At 35.8% G+C, this 20,412-nt stretch overlaps 2 protein-coding genes across 3 annotated transcripts in view; one reads left to right on the top strand and one right to left on the bottom strand.

The window, feature by feature from the left end:
• The first annotated feature begins 683 nt into the window (after positions 1-683).
• On the top strand, positions 684-2,952 carry LOC108602767 (ferritin subunit). Of its 2 annotated transcripts, XM_017990939.1 has the most exons (5): positions 684-794; positions 1,072-1,169; positions 1,925-2,002; positions 2,077-2,354; positions 2,425-2,952. In XM_017990939.1, exons 2-5 carry the CDS (start codon positions 1,091-1,093, stop codon positions 2,698-2,700), a joined length of 711 nt encoding a protein of 236 aa, XP_017846428.1. In that variant the 5' UTR covers positions 684-794; positions 1,072-1,090; the 3' UTR covers positions 2,701-2,952. The 2 variants fall into 2 exon arrangements, with proteins under 2 accessions (XP_017846428.1, XP_017846429.1); XM_017990940.1 differs by lacking the exon at positions 1,925-2,002.
• Positions 2,953-18,154: 15,202 nt separating this feature from the next.
• Positions 18,155-20,412, bottom strand: part of LOC108603618 (headcase protein) — an 80,335-nt gene continuing 78,077 nt past the window's right edge. The window contains exon 6 of the mRNA XM_017992567.1: positions 18,155-19,950. Coding sequence (XP_017848056.1) covers positions 19,774-19,950 — 177 coding nt within the window. The 3' untranslated portion in view covers positions 18,155-19,773. The remainder of the gene's footprint in view (positions 19,951-20,412) is intronic.

Below are 20,412 nucleotides of genomic sequence, written 5' to 3'. Positions count from 1 at the left end.
TGACCACTGATAGTTATTCAAAATTATTGATTGATGCCATAATATCTCTGCAAAGACTTAAAGCTTACCTACGAATTAACACATCAATTGAAATATTTCATATCTTACTGGAGTGCTTGGCAACCCATGACGTGTTTTTCCACAAGCAAATATTTATACTATGTATGCTGACTTTAGTATACCCTGCAGTAAATACTTAAATTGACATTGCTTATTTAATTGATGACTAGAATTTTCTATTGCTTAAGTAATCATCAAATGATCGACTTGCTTTTGCATTCTGATGCAATGTCCAATATACCCTCTATACAATAACAAAGAACAGCTGATTTGAGAGCAACATTGGAACTTGGCGGCCATGTTACTGCGCTGTTCATACATTTGTATGGAACATTTGAAGTGTACTAATGGCGTACAGGGGCCATGACTATTGAGGACGTGTGGAAGTTAATGCAGTAAATTAAATGCGTCTATCAAATGGCATATTAAGTTATCAATTTGCTAGTATACAACAATAACAAACCCAGCGCAGACATTTTGAATTGATAAGAGCGAACTCACTGCACACGCTCACGCACACATACTCATACACTCACGCATACTTGCACACATTAGCGCTCTTTGTGAGAGTCTGCTCTGCGACGAAACGTTTAAAAGTGTTTTGCTTTTCAGTTGCTCCGACAGTTTGTATTCACATAGCGAAGGCGCGTTAAGCAAAAGAATTAAGAAAAAATATCAAAAGCAGTACGTGCAGATTTAAACTGTCAAAAAAGCAGAGGAATCATAATCAAAAGGTACCGGAATAACCGTAATACGGTGGCATAAAAGAAAAAAAAATTATAAGCAAGCTACGCCTTCTACGCCAGTGTGTGTAAAGGCTGCCTTGACTGACAACAGAGACTTGTTATCTGGACACTGGGTCGACTCGAAACTTCTATTTAACTTTGGCAAACTGAACAAAATCAGTTCATTTTCAATTGTGCATTTAGAGAGCGCATATAGAAGCAATCAACAAATTCTATTAATTTACTAACACAAAGTGATAAATTTGTTCTGTGATTTTGTGCAAAGACCTGAAAGGAGAACAAACATGATGAAAGTATTTGCGAGCATTTGTCTGCTGGTCGTGCTGGTTGCCGTTAACCAAGCCCAGGCTGAATCCCTTGTATGTAAGTATTAACAGTGTTTTTAAACTATAATTTACATTTTACATTAAAAAAAACAAAAACATCTTGAAAAACCAATAAATTCGACGCAATTTACTAAACAAAGAGCGTGAGCGAGCAAACGTGAGAGAGAGTGGAAATAAATTCCAAAACACAGAGCGCGTCGCATGCGCATAGATAAGAGCAACATGTTGTAGTTTCTCTTAATTTATAAATTATCTCTGCTCTTGCGAGCAGCAAGCAACGCAGTCTTTTTAAATCCAAGTTAAAGTTAATTCAATTATGTGACTTAATTTAATGTGTATTAATAACTACTTTGATTGAGTTATATAATAGCTCTTTTATAATTTATACAATAGACAAATTTTACTTTCGTTGTGCCAGCAAGAAGAGCAACAACAACCACAAAAACCACTCTCAATTTCAATTCCGCATTTGAGCTCAAGTGTTTCTTTGCTATTTTGCACACGGCCCGACGCTGTCTAAGCGGGGTTTTTGTTTTGTTTTTGTATGAGAGATAAGGCGAGAGAGTTTTGCACACGGCACCAAACCAAAACAAATGCCGTTACTATGGCGACAGAATTTGCGCACGTTACGTTTCTAAGTACAAAGAGAAGAGAACCTTAGCGCTTGTGCTTGCACTTTGGCCTTACATCTGCTTTACTTTGTTATAGAATCTATGTATATATGCAGCTTTTGTAATGAGCATGCAAGCTTATGCAATTACATATATTACACCTCACCCCTCTTGCCCACAGCTACCAATCATGGAAGTGTAATGCAAGAATTGAATAAGCAAAAGAATGAAAAGGTGCAAGAGAATGAAAATTTGAATTGTAGGTGTGGGGTTAATATTTCTGGTATATCCCATATGTATATTGGCTTTATCTAATTATATATTGGCTTGCAGGCAATGTCAGAACCAACGCCATCTTCAAGGCCTGGCCGGACATGAAGACACCTTGTGTCAACAGCATGCGCAAGCAGATCCAGAAGGAAATCCATGCCTCGGTTCAGTATCTGGCCATGGCTGCTCACTTCTCCACGGACACTGTCAATCGTCCTGGCTTCGCTGAGCACTTCTTCAAGGCCGCCAAGGAGGAGCGCGAACATGGCTCCAAGCTGGTCGAGTACTTGTCCATGCGTGGTGAGCTCACCGACACCGTCAAGAACCTCATCCAAGTGCCAGTAAGTATTTAAACATTCTGCATTTCTTATAGTTTTGAGTCTTATTGTTTTTCTTTTATTTATTCAATAGACTGTTAAGACCGCCAACTGGAGTGGCATTGCTGCTTTGGAGGATGCCTTCAAGCTAGAAACTGAGGTGACCAAGTCCATTCGCGACTTGATCAAGACCTGCGAAGGCACTGGCAAGGACGATAACGATTACCATCTGGTTGATTATCTGACTGGCGTGTATCTGGAGGAGCAGCTGCATGGCCAACGCGAGCTCGCCGGCCAGATTACCACCCTGGAGAAGATGATGAGCACTCACGGCGAACTGGGCGAGTTCTTGTTCGATAAGAACATGTAAGCTGCCCACGCTCAACTCATTGATAGTATCAACTGTGCTCTTCAAAAGTTATTATTTTAAATTTACTGTTACTAGCCGCAGAAAAAAAAAACAAATCAAATCAACATAAGCCCATCAAGTATTTGTTATCTCTACACACATTTCGCCCAAAAAGTCCATAATTAAATCATTTTAAAAATTTAAAACCCATCATTTTTTTTTCGTTTGGTCAATAAATATTTCCCTCTGAACTCGGTTTCATTCCAATGCACAGTTACAAGTTCTTGTGTTCTATTATTTCTTATCATACTACCCAACCGATTGGACTTAAAATCAGAAGTAGCGGCGTGTATTTATCAATTCTGTGTAGATCTAAATGCTTATAAGTATATGACGGACAAAAAAGTTGTGATTTATTTACAATATGTTATAATTATTTCGTTATCACTTTCGAGTAGACACACACTAAAGTTGCATGTGGCGAAAATTCATTCGAAATTAAATAATCCATTTATATACAAATACAAAGATATAGATAAGTACTACTACAATAAACTATATTTTTCTGTCAATTAGTTAATAAAGTTATTAAATAAAGATTACAAATTTATAATTGAGACTTTTATTGGGATCCTTGGGATAAACAATGGAGTATAAGTTTATAGGCCATCATCTGAAATCTGAAAATAATGAATAAGTTATTCACTTACCGAATTTGATCGCTAAATATGAATAATTTTTTCAGCAGGACTATCAATTGTTTCACACCAGTTGTCGAGGTTTTTTTAATGGGCAGCTATCCACTTTCCAGTGGATTTTGAAGAATGATATGAATTTGTTTCAGTGTAAAGATTTAATTCTTAAGAGTGTAGCACTTCGGATCACAAATGATCTCCACAAAAATTATACATACAGCCTGAGATGCTCCTAAAGTCGTGCGAAGAGTACGAAGCGTTGCTAACTACTGCGGGGCCTCATACCAGACAATGGGCCCCGAAGTTGTGAGAAGGACTTCGAACTTGCTCGAAGCCCGTTGGACGATATTTAAATGTTGAATTGTATGAAGCGCAACATCAATGTCTTTGGTTAAGCTGCAGTTTTGATATTCAGTTAGTTTGATATTATATCAGATTTCTTAAAGATCGAAACACTTATTACTTACAATCTATTATTTATATTGGGGCTTATAGGTGAACTTGGTCACGTAAGTGTAGTCTTTGCCAAACCGATAAAAGCCTAATCCTGCAAATCGCATTGTGTATTCTGTTTGATAATAGACCATTGGTCTTATTGACCCTTTCAGTGGGCTAATCTGATTTGGCAATACGAAGAGCAAAGCATCAAATGCGAAGCGTGTGTGACGGTCCAAAGTCGTTGCGGTGGGAGTGGTGGTGGGGGGTGGGAAGAATAATTCATAAGTCACTTGTAAAAATGTGCTGCACATTGAGCGGACCCCAGTTCCAACTCCCTCGACGTATGTCCTGCGGCAAGTGGTTAATGTATATGTTCACCCTTTCGTTTTCGATGTCGATGTCGTCGTTGTTGTTGATTGACAGGACATGGCATGCATTGAATTATGATAAATTGTGGCAACTGTCAAATATCATTGATGATGCTTCTTATTTGTGTTAGGACTTGGAATTCTTGCCACCACATTCAAAGCCATTCAATCCATTGGACGTGCAGGCGAGCGTGACCAATGGGTTGTGTTCTTGTCGCTGGCTTGTCAAGGCGGGACGCGCATTTTAAACAAATTCATAAGCTAATATTTGCACAGATGTAGCAAAGCAATAGTCGTGGGTTGGAGCTTTAAAATTGAGTCATATTTAATGGCCAACACAATAGGCCGCAAATTGTTGGCAAGCAGATGAAATTATTCAAGCGCCATGCGCATACAAATGGGAGCCACTATTAATCTTGACCAGCCAGGACAAATCTTTAGGCTGATAGCAACTCGACATTGGACATGGCTCTGGTCGTGATATTTATTACTCATTTTTTGTTGACCGATTCGTTTGTTTTTTTGCTGCCTTGGAATGTCCTGCCGATAAAAACTTGTGCTCCGCTTATCACAATTGTCATTTAGCTGCGCCTTTTGACAAATTTGCCATGCACGTCACCCCAACTGACAATGTGACGTTCGTTCACTTCAATGGGAACAATTTGGGAAAAATGTTCGCTTTGTCTGCTGCAATTGAAACGCCCAAAAATCCTTTTTATTGCGCCCGAACGCCGCTAACTGACGCTTTTTGATTTAGTACACGTTTACAGCCCTTAACCGGTTGGCATTCGAGTACTCCGGACGATGCCGCGTGCGCCACAGGACATCATTCATTTGGATGGGAACATAATTCATAACCATGTTGTTTTTTTGTCTTGGTCGCTTGCTCTCTTGACTTGACTCTGGGCTGGCTGTGCTGGTGAAAGTGCAAGCGCTGTTTGCATTTCACACTATAAATCAATTGGGCATGACAGGCGGAACGCAGAGTTGCAAACCGGTTAGCAATACTTTGATCCTTTTGACTAATCCCAGCTTCAACAAGCTAATTTCAAATGCTGTAACTGACTAAATATTCAGCCACGGCCACTGCGCAGCAGTTTTAATCAAATGATGTCGTCAAACATTGTGATTAAAATTCTGCAGACATATTCAAATGTAGTGCACATAACTTGGGATCTGCTCGCATTGTCGCCCAGGCATGCCGCATGCCAGGCGTTATTGAAATGTCTTAGCAGCTGGCCACCCACTCCATGGAACACTCAGCAGCAGACTAGCTGGAGGGGGAGACTCGCCTCGTCTGTTGCTTTAGCATATTGACTGCAAGGAGCAACTTATACAAGATTTATGCGTGCGGCGCTCGCCAGGCGACAGCATAGATAAAAAGGATTCGTGGCCGAGCGACCCATGAGCATGTGAGTAAGAATACGAATGCAATAAATTTGATTTGCATATTAGCACACCAGCCCAGTGGACAAGAAGTTGGGGGAGGGGAGGCGAGTCTTTAAGCTTACACCCTGAGCAGCGACTGAGAGCAGCTGTGGGAATAGAGCGGGTGGCCCTGCGGCCATTAGGTAAAGGATTTCAGGCACGAAATCTTGCTTAAATTGGAAATAAATCATTAAAAATACTCGTATGCGTGTATGTTTGTCCTGCTGTCCAGCTAAAGGGCTTTGCAACAATTTCAGGCATTTGGAGAATGCATATGAAGCTTGTGGGGGGGAAACCTTGTGTGGTAATGCCTTTTGATTTATAAAGATAACGACACATTGTCATGTTTAATTTGCCTCCTTCCCTTGCGCTTTTGATAATTTGCATAAATCTTGACTGAAAGTTTGTTTGGTCAGATCACAGGCAGAACTTTTCCAATTATGCATGCCCAGACTTATTACTTACCCAACCACTGTGAAAGTAAGTTGTTAAGTAAGCGGTTTGCCTGCAGTTTTTACGTCCGAACCGACCCGACCGGAGCGAGTGGAATCCCCGCAGTGACGCTTAACTGTTTTTAACTGACCATTTTGATAGAGAAAACTTTTGTTTTGTGTGTGACATGCTTGGGAGAGATAAAGTCGGGATGGTCGCTGTTTATGGGTCTGCGACTTAGTTCAATGTCCACAAATATGCATTCAACGAATTTCCCAAGAGTGCCATGCGGCCAATAGTTCAACTCAGGATCAGCTCAAAGGCCATGCAAATAAAACTTGATTTGCTGCCAGCCAGCCGCGTCGCATTAAAAACTAAAAAGCAGTGTCAGCATCGCCAACAAACAGTCCTGGCTTAAATAGATTTAGCCAACACACAATGTGTGCTGTTCGCTTCTGTTCTGTCCTGCTTGTGTCCTGGCGGGCGCAGTTATGCGGCAGACATGACTCGCTTTTGATTTAAGCGCATTGTTTGCGTTAAATATTTGCCATGCTGGCCACGCAGACAATTGCAGACACGCCACAGCTGCAACTACCACCCCCATCCACCCCCTAACTGTTTTGTATGTGTCTTGTTTGATTTCCGCCCACCCAAGTTGCACGTCTTGTTTGTGTGTGTGTGTGTGTGGACACGTAGCCACGTCTGCTGCTAAGTGCGCTGCACTTGCTCCACCAGCTGAAAGCCTGAAGTGCATTAGTTACAATTGAATTTATACATTGTGGCAAAAATTTGTGCTGTTATAAGAGATTTAGTTTAGTTACATGTCCAAATTAATTGGCGACTCTAGGATTGAAGCAGGTGCACTCGCTAATTGCTGGTCACACAATCGGACTTAGGGGCTTAGGCACTTCACTTTCGTCCGCAATGCGAAATAAAACACTTGGCCAGCTCGACAGCTCAATTGGGCGAGTGAATCGAGCAGCGTTCCCCCAGGGCTACTTATCAGCATCCATCAAGTGGCTCAAATGTACACAAAATGCGCAGCAGCCAGCAACAGACTCACCTCGGGACATACACTTGGAGAAAATGTGTACCACTAGCCATGGCTATAAATTTATTTCTTTCGGCGCTTAATATACCTAAAGCCTGGAACCTCGAAATCAATTGACAAAAGCGTTCAATGAGCTTAAGTTTCGTTTACCGAAAGTGAGCTTAAAAATAAACAATGACCTATGTATGCCATTAAATAAAACATTGCTGAGTAAGCAGCAAGTAGGACATGAGCTTAGTCAGAATTCTGTAAAAATAATAATTAATGCTGCCCTATTGCATTAACTCATTAAATAGAAATATCTGAATAGATTATCGTTCTAAGCTTTTCTTTAAATACCTTTAAATACTTTAATATAATATTTTTTAGTAAGCCATAATACTAATTAAGTTAGTTAAGTTAACTTATTTTATTGCTCACTTAAAACGATTTTCTCTAGTAAAAGTTTTATAGAAACGCATAGAGCGGAAATAGCCAGTCGCTCCATCGATTAGAATAGATATCATAAACTATACTGAAGATAATGAAGAATCTTATAAGCAATTTCTCTCTGTGCACATATAAAAGTTAGCTTTATCTTTCGCATAGTCCCCAGCCCCAACTAGAAGGCTTAACTCGAACCCTTTACTTGTCCAGTTATGGACAAGACAGCCCTGAGGGAACGCCTTGGTCACTTCAAAGACCAACAGCTGCTCTCTTGGCAAACACTGCTCCCCTCCCTCTACCACCCATCAGACAAAGTACAGTAAATAACTTGCTTTGTGTTTAGTTTTTGAAGATTATAAACGACAATCGTCGCACTTTATTGAAAGATTTTTGTCTTTTTTTGTTTGTGTTTAAAGTCTGCGTGTTACAAATGTTTTTATTTTTTTTTGGTTTTTTGTTGGGTTTATTCGCTTATATAAAATATATAATTAGTAGAATTTATCGCTTTATAATATATAATATATATATATACGCATGTATAGAGTAAATGTTTATTTGTGTAATATTATTAATAAAGACATATATGCATATTATGTTTACGTTTAAGTGCTAAATGGGGTTATAATAGTTAGTATACCATTTATTTTTACGTTTGTTTAATTAAGGGTAGTGTGTTGCCAATAAAATGTTTAAGTGTGTCTGTGTGTGAGTTTTTATTGTAAATAGTTTTTGTTTTTTGTGTGTAAGCATAGAAAAATTTTACAATATTATTGTTTTGAGTTTTATAGAGGATTCTTTTTGTTTTTACAAATTTTTTTAATGGGCGACTACGGGTTGTATGCTGGTTAATATTAAGCGATTTTATCTTAATTATGAAGCTTTTTTTGTAACTTTAATTTGCATGAATTTGTTTTGGTTAAAGCTGAGCATAACAATTTTTTTTTTTTAATTTTTGACCACTGAAAATGTATTTCATGTATATTTTTTTCATTAGAAACATTTTGAACAGAATGTTTTACGTTTTGGGGAATGCTATGGGCGTGGGCGTGTTAAATTTTTATTTAGCTTACTGCCTTCTATTCGCTTTCATTATCTCGCTTCTATATTAAGCCTTCGCTTACGCTTTCAATTTCAATTTCGATTTCTCTTTTCATTTTCATTTTCATTTTCAACTTCAACTTTTGCATACGAAGACGCATACGCATAATAAAAAAATCTTTTCACAATAAAAAACAATTTGTACTTTCGAAAAAGGGGGAGGGGCGCATTTATGTATGTATGTATGTATGTAAATTATGTATGTATGTTTGTTTTTATTTGGTGTAGCCTTTGCTCAGTGCTATACTAATGTTTGATTTCGCTAGGGTTTGTTTTTTGTTTTATCCTTTTGTGTAGGATGCAGGAGTGCTGAGGTTCATATCTTTTGTATCTTTGAATGTTTATACTTTGTAATTTCTCGCCTTCGTGTTCATTTTTTATACATCTTTTAAAATATTCGCTTTTTGTATATTTGCTTTAGTTTTAACAAGGAGATCAAACAGATGCAATAGATATTCTGTTTTTTTTTGTTTTTTTTTTATTTTTTTGGTTTAATATTGGAGCAATGTGTTGGCATTTTGTTTTAGGGGCGGCAGCTGCCACGCCCTTAAACACTTTTAACTATTAAGCCAGTGTATGTTTATGTACTTTACATTACGTTTTTTTTTTTGCTTTGTGTTTAGGTGTTTTTTTTTTTAGATTTTTATATATATACTTTTTTTGTTTTGTGTTCAGGTCCAAAATCAAATTTGACTAATTCAAGGAATTTAAGTTTCATTGCATCTAAATAAGGTAAATTGTATTTTGGTTTAAGTATTATAAATATTATTTGCATAAAATTTTTATTTTCTCATTTTCAATAATAGAAACGAAACAAGAAACTTAAACAAAATTCCACTATGGCGCTTCCTCTTCCAACGCGCGCAGCCCTCCGAACACAAAGGACGAACGCGCGCAGGAAAGAAAGAAAGTTAGATAGACAGTGACAACTAAATTGAAACTAAAACTCAAAACTGTGCAGGGGCCACAAAGACTTCCAATTGGGGGGTGTGGGGCAAAGCGTGTAGCCAACGTCTTTACCTGAGCAGTAGAGAATTCTTCTATGTGAGCAGACGCGTCTACAGCAGCTTTGGCCTTTAATTGAAAATCTTTGTCGCTTCTCTGGCTTGTGTTGTCAAAAAGATCGTTGACTAGTTACAGTAGACACTACAATAATGATAACCTCTCAAAAAGGTATAAGTGTGTGTGTGTGTTTGTGTATGTGTGTGTACTTAAATAATTAACGAAACATACTACAGAGTTCAAATATCATAGATTATATGTAAGTAGTACAATGAAAACTTCATATATAATATTTTGTTATATATAATAATAGATATATCATATGCGTAATAATGCGTTATAATAAATACCTAATAGCCATTGTTAGGATTAAAAAAGAGTTAAACTTCACATATATAGAGTTCACTTTGTTTGTTTTATCAACTTATCGATGCTTATGTGCAAGTTTGTATCGATAAAGTTTTGCGATAAAAAAATTGAACTATAAATGAATTTCATTTCGTTTGTGGATTAGGAGTTTTGAGTTCAGTTAAGTTAAGTTAAGTTAAGTTACGTTGAGTTATTTTCAGTTTCAGTTTTCATCTAATGGCAGCTCTGAATTTGGCAGCTTTACTTTAATTTTCATTACTTATAGACGTATTTTAAAATGAAATACTTGCATGCATGATATAAATGTATATATTTATGTATGTATATTGTATTGTATGGCTTTTGAATTTTACTATTAAAATTTGCATATTCGAGTATTTATTAACTTTTCGATTTTCTCTTTATGTATTCGTACATTTATATCTCTTGTATATTTTGTAAGAATTAACTAGAAAAATTCTAATTTGAGGTATGTATTCCATAAATTTGTAATTGAGTGAGTGTATTTATGTTTGCATGAGTGTGAGTGAGTGAGTGTGTGTGTGTGTGAGTTAATATATGCTTAGTTGCTGTCACTAAGAAGCGTGCTTAGCCTAAACTTGAACTTATTCAACTACATATACATATAAATATTTTTACGCAAAGCAATTAATATTTTTGACACCGAAAGCTTAAGAGTTTAAATCTAAATTTACTTATAACGTATACATGAATTATTTTGAAGCAGCCACAAAAAGGATTTTTGCCAAAAATAATGTTAAATTTTTTGATTTGCTCTGTGAGCAACACAATAGAATTTTCTTTGAGTGTAAATTTTATTCACAGTTATGAGTTGGTGTGTGTGTGTGTGTGTGTAAATGATGTCATGATTGTATTTTCTTTTTTTATCTTATATGCCGATTGATTTGCAGACTCAATGCTAAACCTAAATATAGTTTCAAGCTTATCCAAAATTTTATCAATTATGAAAATTATAATAATCATATACCACATATCATTTCTCATGCTCACAGTTCGTATTACCAAATGCTGTCCAAAAATACATTTCTCTTATACAATTTCGACTTGTTCGCTTCACAGTTATGAGTGTAAGTAGCTTGCCAATGCTTTTGCTTACCAAAAAATTATTAATTTTCCAATTAAATATCACATATCGGGGAGCTCTTTTCAAGGGGAAATTAGTTATCGCTTAATTAGCAAAAATTGCAAAATAAATTTTATCTTTTCGTTTTCGTTTTTGTTGCGAATGCACATGAAAAATGATTGCTTTACTTTTAATTTTTCGATTTGTTATGAGTAACTTAATTTAAATGCCAATTTAGAAATTTTTGATTATTTTTGTGGCTGATCTAAAATAATTTAGAACATACATTTGTGTATGTTGCGTACATTTTATGAATTATGTTGGTGTTGCTTTCTTGCAGTGACTGTGACTGTTTGTATATGCATGTGTGTGTATGTTTGTGTGTGTGTGATGAGATGACAGGTGAATGACTGAATGACCGACGTGATATGACATGACAAAATGCTTTCTTTGTTTTTTCTGTTTATGTACGAATATTTTAAATACACTTTGAGGTATTTGGGCTCTGCAGTTCATTAGCTTAATTTGTATTTTTTTGTTATATTTATTTTTACAATTGTTTTTTTTCTTTGTTAACAATGAGGTAGAAAATTTTTATTTTGCAGTACGTTGTTTAGTCTCTATTTAGATTGCAGTATTTAGTTCAATACGCATTTGTTATACGTATTTAATTGGAAGTCCTTGAATTTGTATTTGCTTATGTTGTTATTTGTTGTCATCGTTTTTTGCTTTTGTTGTTGTTCAAATACCTGAATTGCTTGGATGTTCTCATTGTTTAGAGTATAATCTATAAATCATCACGTGTGTATATAAACATAGCTATACAATCTTCTTCTTTTACATTCTTATATACATTGTCAGTCAGTCTTTTTTAGCATACACTGTTTACCGTTACTGTTAAACGCTAGCCTAGCCGCAGCAATGCTAAATCCATTGCATACACTGCGGCGCACATCACAAAGTTCAATCTTATACACACACAGACACAATCGCATTGCTGTTGTTGTTGTTGCCATCAGTCCTATACTTAACTTAAGACTAATTACTACCACTACTTAATTAATATATATATATAGAACATAGGACAAAAACACAACATTGAGGGAGTTTGTAAATTGTATACTCTATAGTATATGTATGTTGATAAAGATATATATGTATATATTTTAAAGTACAAGCGTTTAAAGCATAAACGAAAGGGCACTGCTAAAACCTAAGTACAACATATAGACACTTGAGACGCTTGGATAGAACTAGACTTATAGAGAGTTTTTAAAGATAAGAAATAAATGGCAACGATTGTTCGACAATTCATATTTAGATTCATTTTGCAACACAAGAGGCGCCTAAAAATAATAAGCACACATGCCTATAAGTATGTATGCATGTTTAAAGAAGTTAATATGTATTCTTAGCTTGATTAATTAGTAGTTATGTATTGTATGTTTATGTTTATGTTATGTATGTATGTACCTAGCTTATGCATTATGGGCTAGAAAATCAAAGTTACCATATATTTTGGGCGAGACCAGGCCACGGCGCTTGTATTTTGGCCTTTTGTTGGGCCCTCGCTCGTATTGCTTGCTCAACACTATAGATTTGATGCTGTTCACACTGTATCAAAGCCTATTTAATAAGGATTATGTGTAAATTGTAAATTGTATTTGGTAATTGTAATTGTAATTCGTTTTTAAGTTTAAATTAGTTTTGGTTTCTCGTTTTCAATGCATGTTTAACCGATTGTTGGTCCACTTTACCAGCGGTTCTCCACGATGTACTCTGACCAGCTATCGGTTTTTAGCTGTAATTCTTAATGCTTAGCCATTAGCCATTGTCTATGTGTTACCAATGCAAGTACATAATAATTCGTATGCTAAATGCAATAATCGAATCGAATTAATTATAATTAAGTGTAAGATAATAACTGAAATTCGTTTCTAGCAAAACCTACTTTGGCCATTCTCATTCACATGGCAACGAAAATACGTAATAAGACCAAAAAAAAAATGACAAAAAACTATCATATGCTTCTTCTTGACGCCTCTCACATGTTAATTTACACACTCTACTACATAATCTTAGTTGCTAAAGAAGTGCAGCCCATCTAAATTGGATTACTATGCTTATGATTATTATATAGCATTAAATTAAATCTGAATAACCTTTCAACTGAGTGCGAAATCATATTTGAAAAAACGCATCGCTTCGTTGGCGAAACTTTACAATCTCTCTCTCAGGTAACACAAAGGATTAGGAATTACAAGGAATTGATTTAGTTGATTTAATTGTTTTTTGTTTTGTTTTTTTTTTTTTTTTTATATTTTGTGTGTTTTGTACTTTGGCATGAAAAATTTGTCAACATAACGAGAACAAACGTGAACAAAAATTCGACTACAACATTCGACAAAGACAAAGATTGACGCTCGCGTTGCGCGTTCAACTCAAAATTCAACTAAGAAATTGATTTAGTGCATGGGGAATCTTGGGAATCTAATAAGAGGTAGGCGAAGGGGGGGGAGTAGGGACTAAATCGGGTGGGGGCGGGGTACACAGGTAACTCAGTAAGCAAGTTTTGCTAAAAAATAATAAAACCCAAAACGTTTCAAAGCTATGTTTGTGTTTGTGTTGTTGTTGGTGCAAAAAGTGTTGCATACGCAAGGGCGCGCATGCTATTAAATAATAGTTTATGCTGCGATTAACATGTTCCTACGTTGTACAAGTTGCTATTTAGGTAAGTTTTCATATAACTAAGGTTGCGACTAACTGAGGTAATTGGACCTTTAACTTTTGCCGACGACGACGTAGACAGCAAAGTCCTACTAAAGGCTAAACAAATACAATTATGGTAAAGATTGCTCACTTTGCATTCATTCTGGCAATACTAAAAAAACTCGGCAGTTTGTCGTCCGGCTTTTGTGAAAGTTATCAGCGTTATTATTTATACAAACCAAATATGGAAATGAAAACAAGTAACAGAAATGAAAGTAACGCATAAGTTTTAAATAATACAAATATTTCATTTAATCATTTGAAAATTCAACAAAAAGTTTTATAATTAATTATGATAATATTAAATATAGCAAAAAGTTATATAGTGTAATTATGTTTTTTATAAAAATGCTTATGCATGTGTTTAAAATTAAATTTATTTATTTTTTTGTTTGTTTGTTTGTTTATTAATTCATGTATAGTAATAATAATAATAAAAATCAACTAAAATATTCAACTAAATTACATTAAAGAAAGTAGACAAGTTGCTTGTTTGTGGGCGTGTGGATGAGGAGACACAAAATCAAGAGATACATCATCGAATTATACAACACTGGGATTTTTTGTTTTTTCATTTTTAACATAGCATATAAAAAGGTACAAAGTATTAAATTATATTACACAAATAATGCTTAAGTAAACAAAAAGTGTGCTAAATGAAGAGGAAAAATCATACTAAATATTTCGAATAGACAAATAATAAAAATAATAAGTATTATATGTGTGTTGGGGGGTGGGGCATTGTGTTTAAATATAAGTGTAGATGAAAACAAATATTTGCAGCGTCAAGTATTCAAAAAGAAAAGTTCCGTTCTGAAATTGCCTAAACTTTACCAATTTGTACATTTCGTCATCAGATGATCTGAGAGAGCTCCTGCCATACTACAAATGGAGCTATCAAAAATTGTATTTTAAGAAATTTTGGTAACAGTTTAAACAGTTTGCCGCTTTGACATGTTTAAAAATATTGAAGATCTGAACATGGACGTGCAAATATTTTGTTTTTAACACAAGTAAGAATGACAAAATTATATTTAAAATTAAAAAAAAAATTTGTCTTTGTTACAAATAATTTATTTGTGTGTATGTTTTTTTTTTTAATTCATTTGTTATATGTTATATGCATTAAGTATTTGTTATTGATTTTTGCTAAGGAGGTAATATAGATTACATTTTAAAATGTTTAATTAGCGTTGAATTAGTTAATTAATTTTCATTTAGTTGTTAGCTATTTAGATTAAGTCTAAATTATTTATTGCTATTTGCGTTTTAAGTAGAGCAATGTTTGTTTTTTTTTTGTTTTGTGGGAAGTCTGACTATTATTTATGTTTATTTAAACGAACTGGGGTACGATGCTTTGTTGTATTGAGCTCTTCTATAACTTCTTGGTGGTTGAGGTGGGCATAAGTTTATTCATTCACATATATATGCTTATATATGTGTATATGTGTGTGTATGTATTGATTTGAGTTTAACAAAACTGGTTAATTAGAATTACTCTGATCAACTTGCACATTTAACTAAAAACAAATATAAAAATTCAAAACTAAAACACGGGCTGACTTATACTTAGAATTAGTTGCTGCTGGTAATAATTATAATTATAATTATAATAATAATAATAATGGTGTTACCGGTGGTGGTGGTGCTGCTGCTGTGGTTGCTGCCATCGACCATTTGCATATTGAGAGGAATTATTTAAATGCTAAAACTTTTTTTTATAGGTATACCAATTTTTATCGTACGGCTAATGCCAATTAAATATCTAAGCAACTATATATCTAAAATAATATATATATGTATATATGTATAGGTAGTTGTATGTGTGTGTGTTGTGTTGTGTTCGTGTGTGTGTGTTTGCCTATAAATAATTTTCATACGAATATTTTGTAATTTTAGTACTTAAATTTAGACGAAAATTAAATTATATAGATAAGTATATAATATAATTCTCTCAAGTAAATGCCAAAAAGTTTGTGATTGATTGTTTGAATGTGTAAACTTAAATATAAATACATGTGTGTATGTGTGTGTTTGTGTGCAAACAAAATGTTCGTTGGTTTGTGAATAAAAGTTACTATCACTTAGTTTTTCCCATTCAGCTTACATAATTCGCACAAATAAAATTACTTGTATTATTTGGTATGTAAAATGGCGGCAAATCTAAATGCCTAATATTTGAAAGTGTTGGAAAACGCGGCACACATGCAAATCAATTAATCCAACCAACTAAATGTAGATTTTTACTTATTTATCAAGCCAAACAAGCGTAAAGTCACCAAAAGCGATCGGATGGGCTAATCGCAATAAATAAAGGGGGTAGGGTGGGGGTTTGGATTTATCACACTGCTTGCAGAAAAATATTTTTTTTTTTCATTTTGAAAATTTGCGCGTTGCGCTGCTACACAGAATTATTTTGTGAAAAATTATACACATTTGTGAGTTGGATTTTAAAATTTTTTATAAAAATTTGCTCACAAATATAATATCAAAAGCATTTCAAATGTGTTGGGGGTCACAGTTAGGGGATTTTTGTTTTCTTTTTGAAAGTTTTGCGTTTCGCTAATACACAGAATTATTTCTTGGAAAATATGTTCACATTTGCGAAATTGATTTTTAAATTTTTTATAAAAATTATGTTGCTTACGAACAACAATTCACAAATATATCAAATGCATTTAAATTCGGTGCAGAATTCTTTCTTGGAAAATATTTTCACGCTGAATTTTTAAATTTTTTAAAAAAAATTGTTCACAAATAAATATCAAATGCATTTAAAATGTGTTGGGGTCACAGTTGGGTGTTTTAATGTCATTTTGAATTATTTCACATTTGTGTGCTGAAGTTTTAAATTTTTTATAAAAATTTGTTCACAAATTAAATATCAAATGCATTTTGAATGTTGGTAAGGGGGTCACAGTTTAGGGCTGTTGTTTTTTTTTTTCAAAGAGGCCATTTCGGTGGGGGCTAGGGGATAATTTAGACATTTTTTCAAAATGTTTTATGGGACATGGTCCAAACACAGTTTGTGTTTTTTAAATGTTTTCAAAACTTTTCTCACAGTTTAGGCAATTAAAATGAGTACGACGCGCAGCTATTTGGGGTAACTCGAAAGTTGCCTAAGTAACGCGACGTAATTCACAGATAGTTTGACGAAACTTACAAGGATAATCGATCTGAGGATCGGCTATGCACAGGAGCTGAGGGCTGGGGGCTTAACACAGTTGCTGCTGTTCATGTTTTTGCTTTTAATTCAATTAAAGGCAAAGAAGTTTGCTCACAGAGTTGAGTACAAAAGGGGGTTGGGGGGAGTTAAAAGTTTGGTGACTTTGCTTAATGCACAAAAGATAAACTCAAAAACAGGAAACATTGAACCGCTCTTTAAATTGTTTTGGGATGTTTGCATACCATATTTTGTATATAAAAGTATTATAAAAATAATTTCGAAAAATTCTTGCTTACCAACTAGTAAACCTAACGAGTTAGTTAGCGAGTGAGTGAGTGTGCGTGAGTGAGTGCAAAACACACACACACACACACAACAAAACACTTTACAGAGATCCATCACATACGGCTGTTCTGCTAAGTTGCCTTGCCCTACGAGTTAGACAGTTATTGGGGGATAGTAAGTTAGCAAGAGAGTCCTAAACTTCTACAACTATAAGCTAAATGTATTAAAAAAATATATAAAAAATGCAAACGCATTTGCTGAATACACTTACATTTAAAATTACTTAATTACGATCACGCTGCGCCGAAAAATAATTTTGTTTGTTATAAACGAAAATAAAAACTTATATCTTAGCATGGGGCGGGGGCTGCTTGTTTGCCTTTGAAATAAGCTACTGGGTTGGATGAATTAATTGCTTGACTTGCATGTTGTTGTTGTATAAGTGTTGGTGTTGTTGTTGTTGTTGGTGTACGTGTTAATAGTTGCTATAATGCTTAATTGTTGCTTACTAAAAACTAGAAATAATTACCAATTGTTTAGGTAAAGATGTGCAAACTTAGCGCTTAATTTAGTTTTATAAATTGTTTGTGAATTTTGTTTTTTTTTTTTTTTGTGTGTATTTTTGTTTTTTTTTTACCAATATTATTATAGTTTTTCTTATTTATTGAGCAGCACAGCAATTTTCAATGTTGTATTCAATGAAAATAAAATGCGTTGCTTGCAATTTCCTTTCTCTTCTCACTTGCATATCAAATAAAAAATTAGTTAGCTCCCAAAAATGTTAATTACGTGCTAACATTTCTGTTGAATTTGATTTTTGGTAGTTTTAAATATATAAAAAAATTTCGTTTATAAAATGGAACTAAAAAATTGCAGAAATATGTAAAAACTCAACGAAAAATAACAAGTTAATTGTTTATAGTTTGCCTTGCTTGCTTTGCTTTTGTTCGAATCGTTTTAGCCATTTATTTTTTATTAACGCCACAGCAACAGCGAATATATAAAAATTGTATATGGATGATTGATTGCCTGCCTGATATTGCTACTGTTAATTCTTCTGCTAACACTTACTCGTTACTGTTAAATGTTCGTTTTAAATTTGGCTAGAGTAACATTTACGTTTGTTTGTGTCTCAAAAAAACATTTTAGTTGTGATTCATGTTCAAATAGTCGTTGAAGAGCTGCATGCAAGCAGCGCCACCTGTTGGCTCCTCAAAGAGTTGCTGCTGTTGCAGTGGTTGCTGCTGTTGGAGGCGTGTGCTGGCAACGCTGTGGCGCCAAATGTTGGCAGCTTCCAGCAGCTCGCCAGCCGATGAGGACGAGTTGGAGCTAACATCGCTGGCATCTCCAATGAGCGCCGCCTTGTTGGCTGGCTGGCTCTCCTGGTTAATGTTCAGATTGCTAAAGAGATCGCTGAACATTTCCTGAGCAAGTGTGCCAGTGGCAGCTGCTGCTGCTGCTGTTGGCAGCTCCCAAATATTTTGTGCTGCACTCAGCTTGGCATAGTGGCCGCCCATGCTGTGGCTGTGATTGTTGCCCCAGCCGCTTGTGGATGAAGCGCCCGATGAGCTGGTGAGTGATGCAGTGGGCGAGGCGGCATGTGGCAGCAGCTCCTTGGCGGCAAAGAAATTGTTGCTATTGGGCGAGGTCTGTGCCCAGAGCAGCTCCTTGTTGTGGCTGCTGCTGCTGGTGGGACTGAGCGAGGGCTGTGAGCCGCTGCCCGAGCTGCAGCCGCTGGTCGAGGCATTGCTGGCGCAGCCCCAAAGCGATGAGATGGCCTCAGCCTGTGCCTGTGCCTGTGCCAAGGGCTGTGTCCAGGCAGCAATTTTAGCAATGTTGCTGCTGCTGTTGTTGTTGTTGTGTGAATTATGGCTAGCTAATGAGTTACTAATACTGCTGTTAGCACCATTATTGCTGCTGCTGGCGTTGCTTAATAAAAGTGCATTGGTCTCATGGCTAAGCTGCTTATGTTGCTGCTGTGGCTGCGGCTGTTGCTGCTGCTGCTGTTGTTGTTGTTGTTGAAACTTGTTTATTACATCTGCCATGGCCATCAGGCTATTTGAGAAGCTTAACTTTTGCTGCTGCTGCTGCTGATGTTGTTGTTGTTGCTGCTGTTGTTGCTGTTGCTGGTAGTTGGCAGCACGTGCTGCTGCTGCAGTTGCCAAATAGGCAGCCTCTACTGTGGCACGTTGCGAGGTAGCAGTTGCTTGTTGTTGTTGTTGTTGTTGCTGTGGCTGTGGTTGCTGCTGTGGCTGCTGCTGTTGCTGTTGTGGTTGCTGCTGTTGTTGCTGCCTTACCTGCTGCTGATGTTGCTGTGTATGCGGATGAGCGCCAATTAGATCGGGATTAATTTGCTGCGGCAATGGTGCCGAATAATCAATGGCCGCATTATAAAGCGGCTGCTTGACCACCGAGGAGGCCGTTGGAGCACCACTGACGACACTGACGATTGTGCCCGTTGGAGACTCCAACGGGGCCTCATGTTATGCGATCGTCTGCATCCGCGCCCCGCTGCTGTTCTTGGCATAGCAATGGCTCAGCGGCTTCACAAAGTGCGTGTCCTGCGTATTGCAGTACGGACAGGTCACGCCATGCGAGTAATCACTGTAGAAGCTCAGCCGCTGCTGCGGATGCATAAGCAACTTGAAGCAATTATTGCACTGCAAATAAAAAAAATAAGCAAGTTAGAAATCAAAGTTGATGTAGGTGGCAACTAGAATAAATATTATAGTGTTCTTTAGCTTGAATGATTGTTTTAATGAAGAGCATGCAAGGAATTCATTAGCTCTAGCTATCGGTGTTGCCATATTAGCTAGATCTAGCTTTTTTTTAAGCGAAATAACTTATAGAATTTAAAAAAAGCTTATGGCTTGACATCTAGCTTGTTTTATTTATTTATTTTGGTCAATTGTGTTCATAATTGAATGTGGTGAATGAATTTTGATTTTTTTTTTACATGAGTTTTGACGCAAATTTAGAATCTAGCTTATTTTTTCCTCAATCTAGCTTATGTTTCCTCTCAAAATCTGGCAATAGTACTAGATATTGCCAAACTATAGCTGTATATGTTTGTAAGTTAACCTATGTGACAATGTAACTGTGAACTCTAGTTAGTTATTGTT

The sequence above is a fragment of the Drosophila busckii genome, chromosome 3R (assembly GCF_011750605.1).
Source record: "Drosophila busckii strain San Diego stock center, stock number 13000-0081.31 chromosome 3R, ASM1175060v1, whole genome shotgun sequence".
Classification (NCBI taxonomy): Eukaryota; Metazoa; Arthropoda; class Insecta; order Diptera; family Drosophilidae; genus Drosophila; species Drosophila busckii.
The sequence above is the reverse complement of the archived record's forward strand: the minus strand, read 5'-3'. Positions and strand labels throughout refer to the sequence as shown.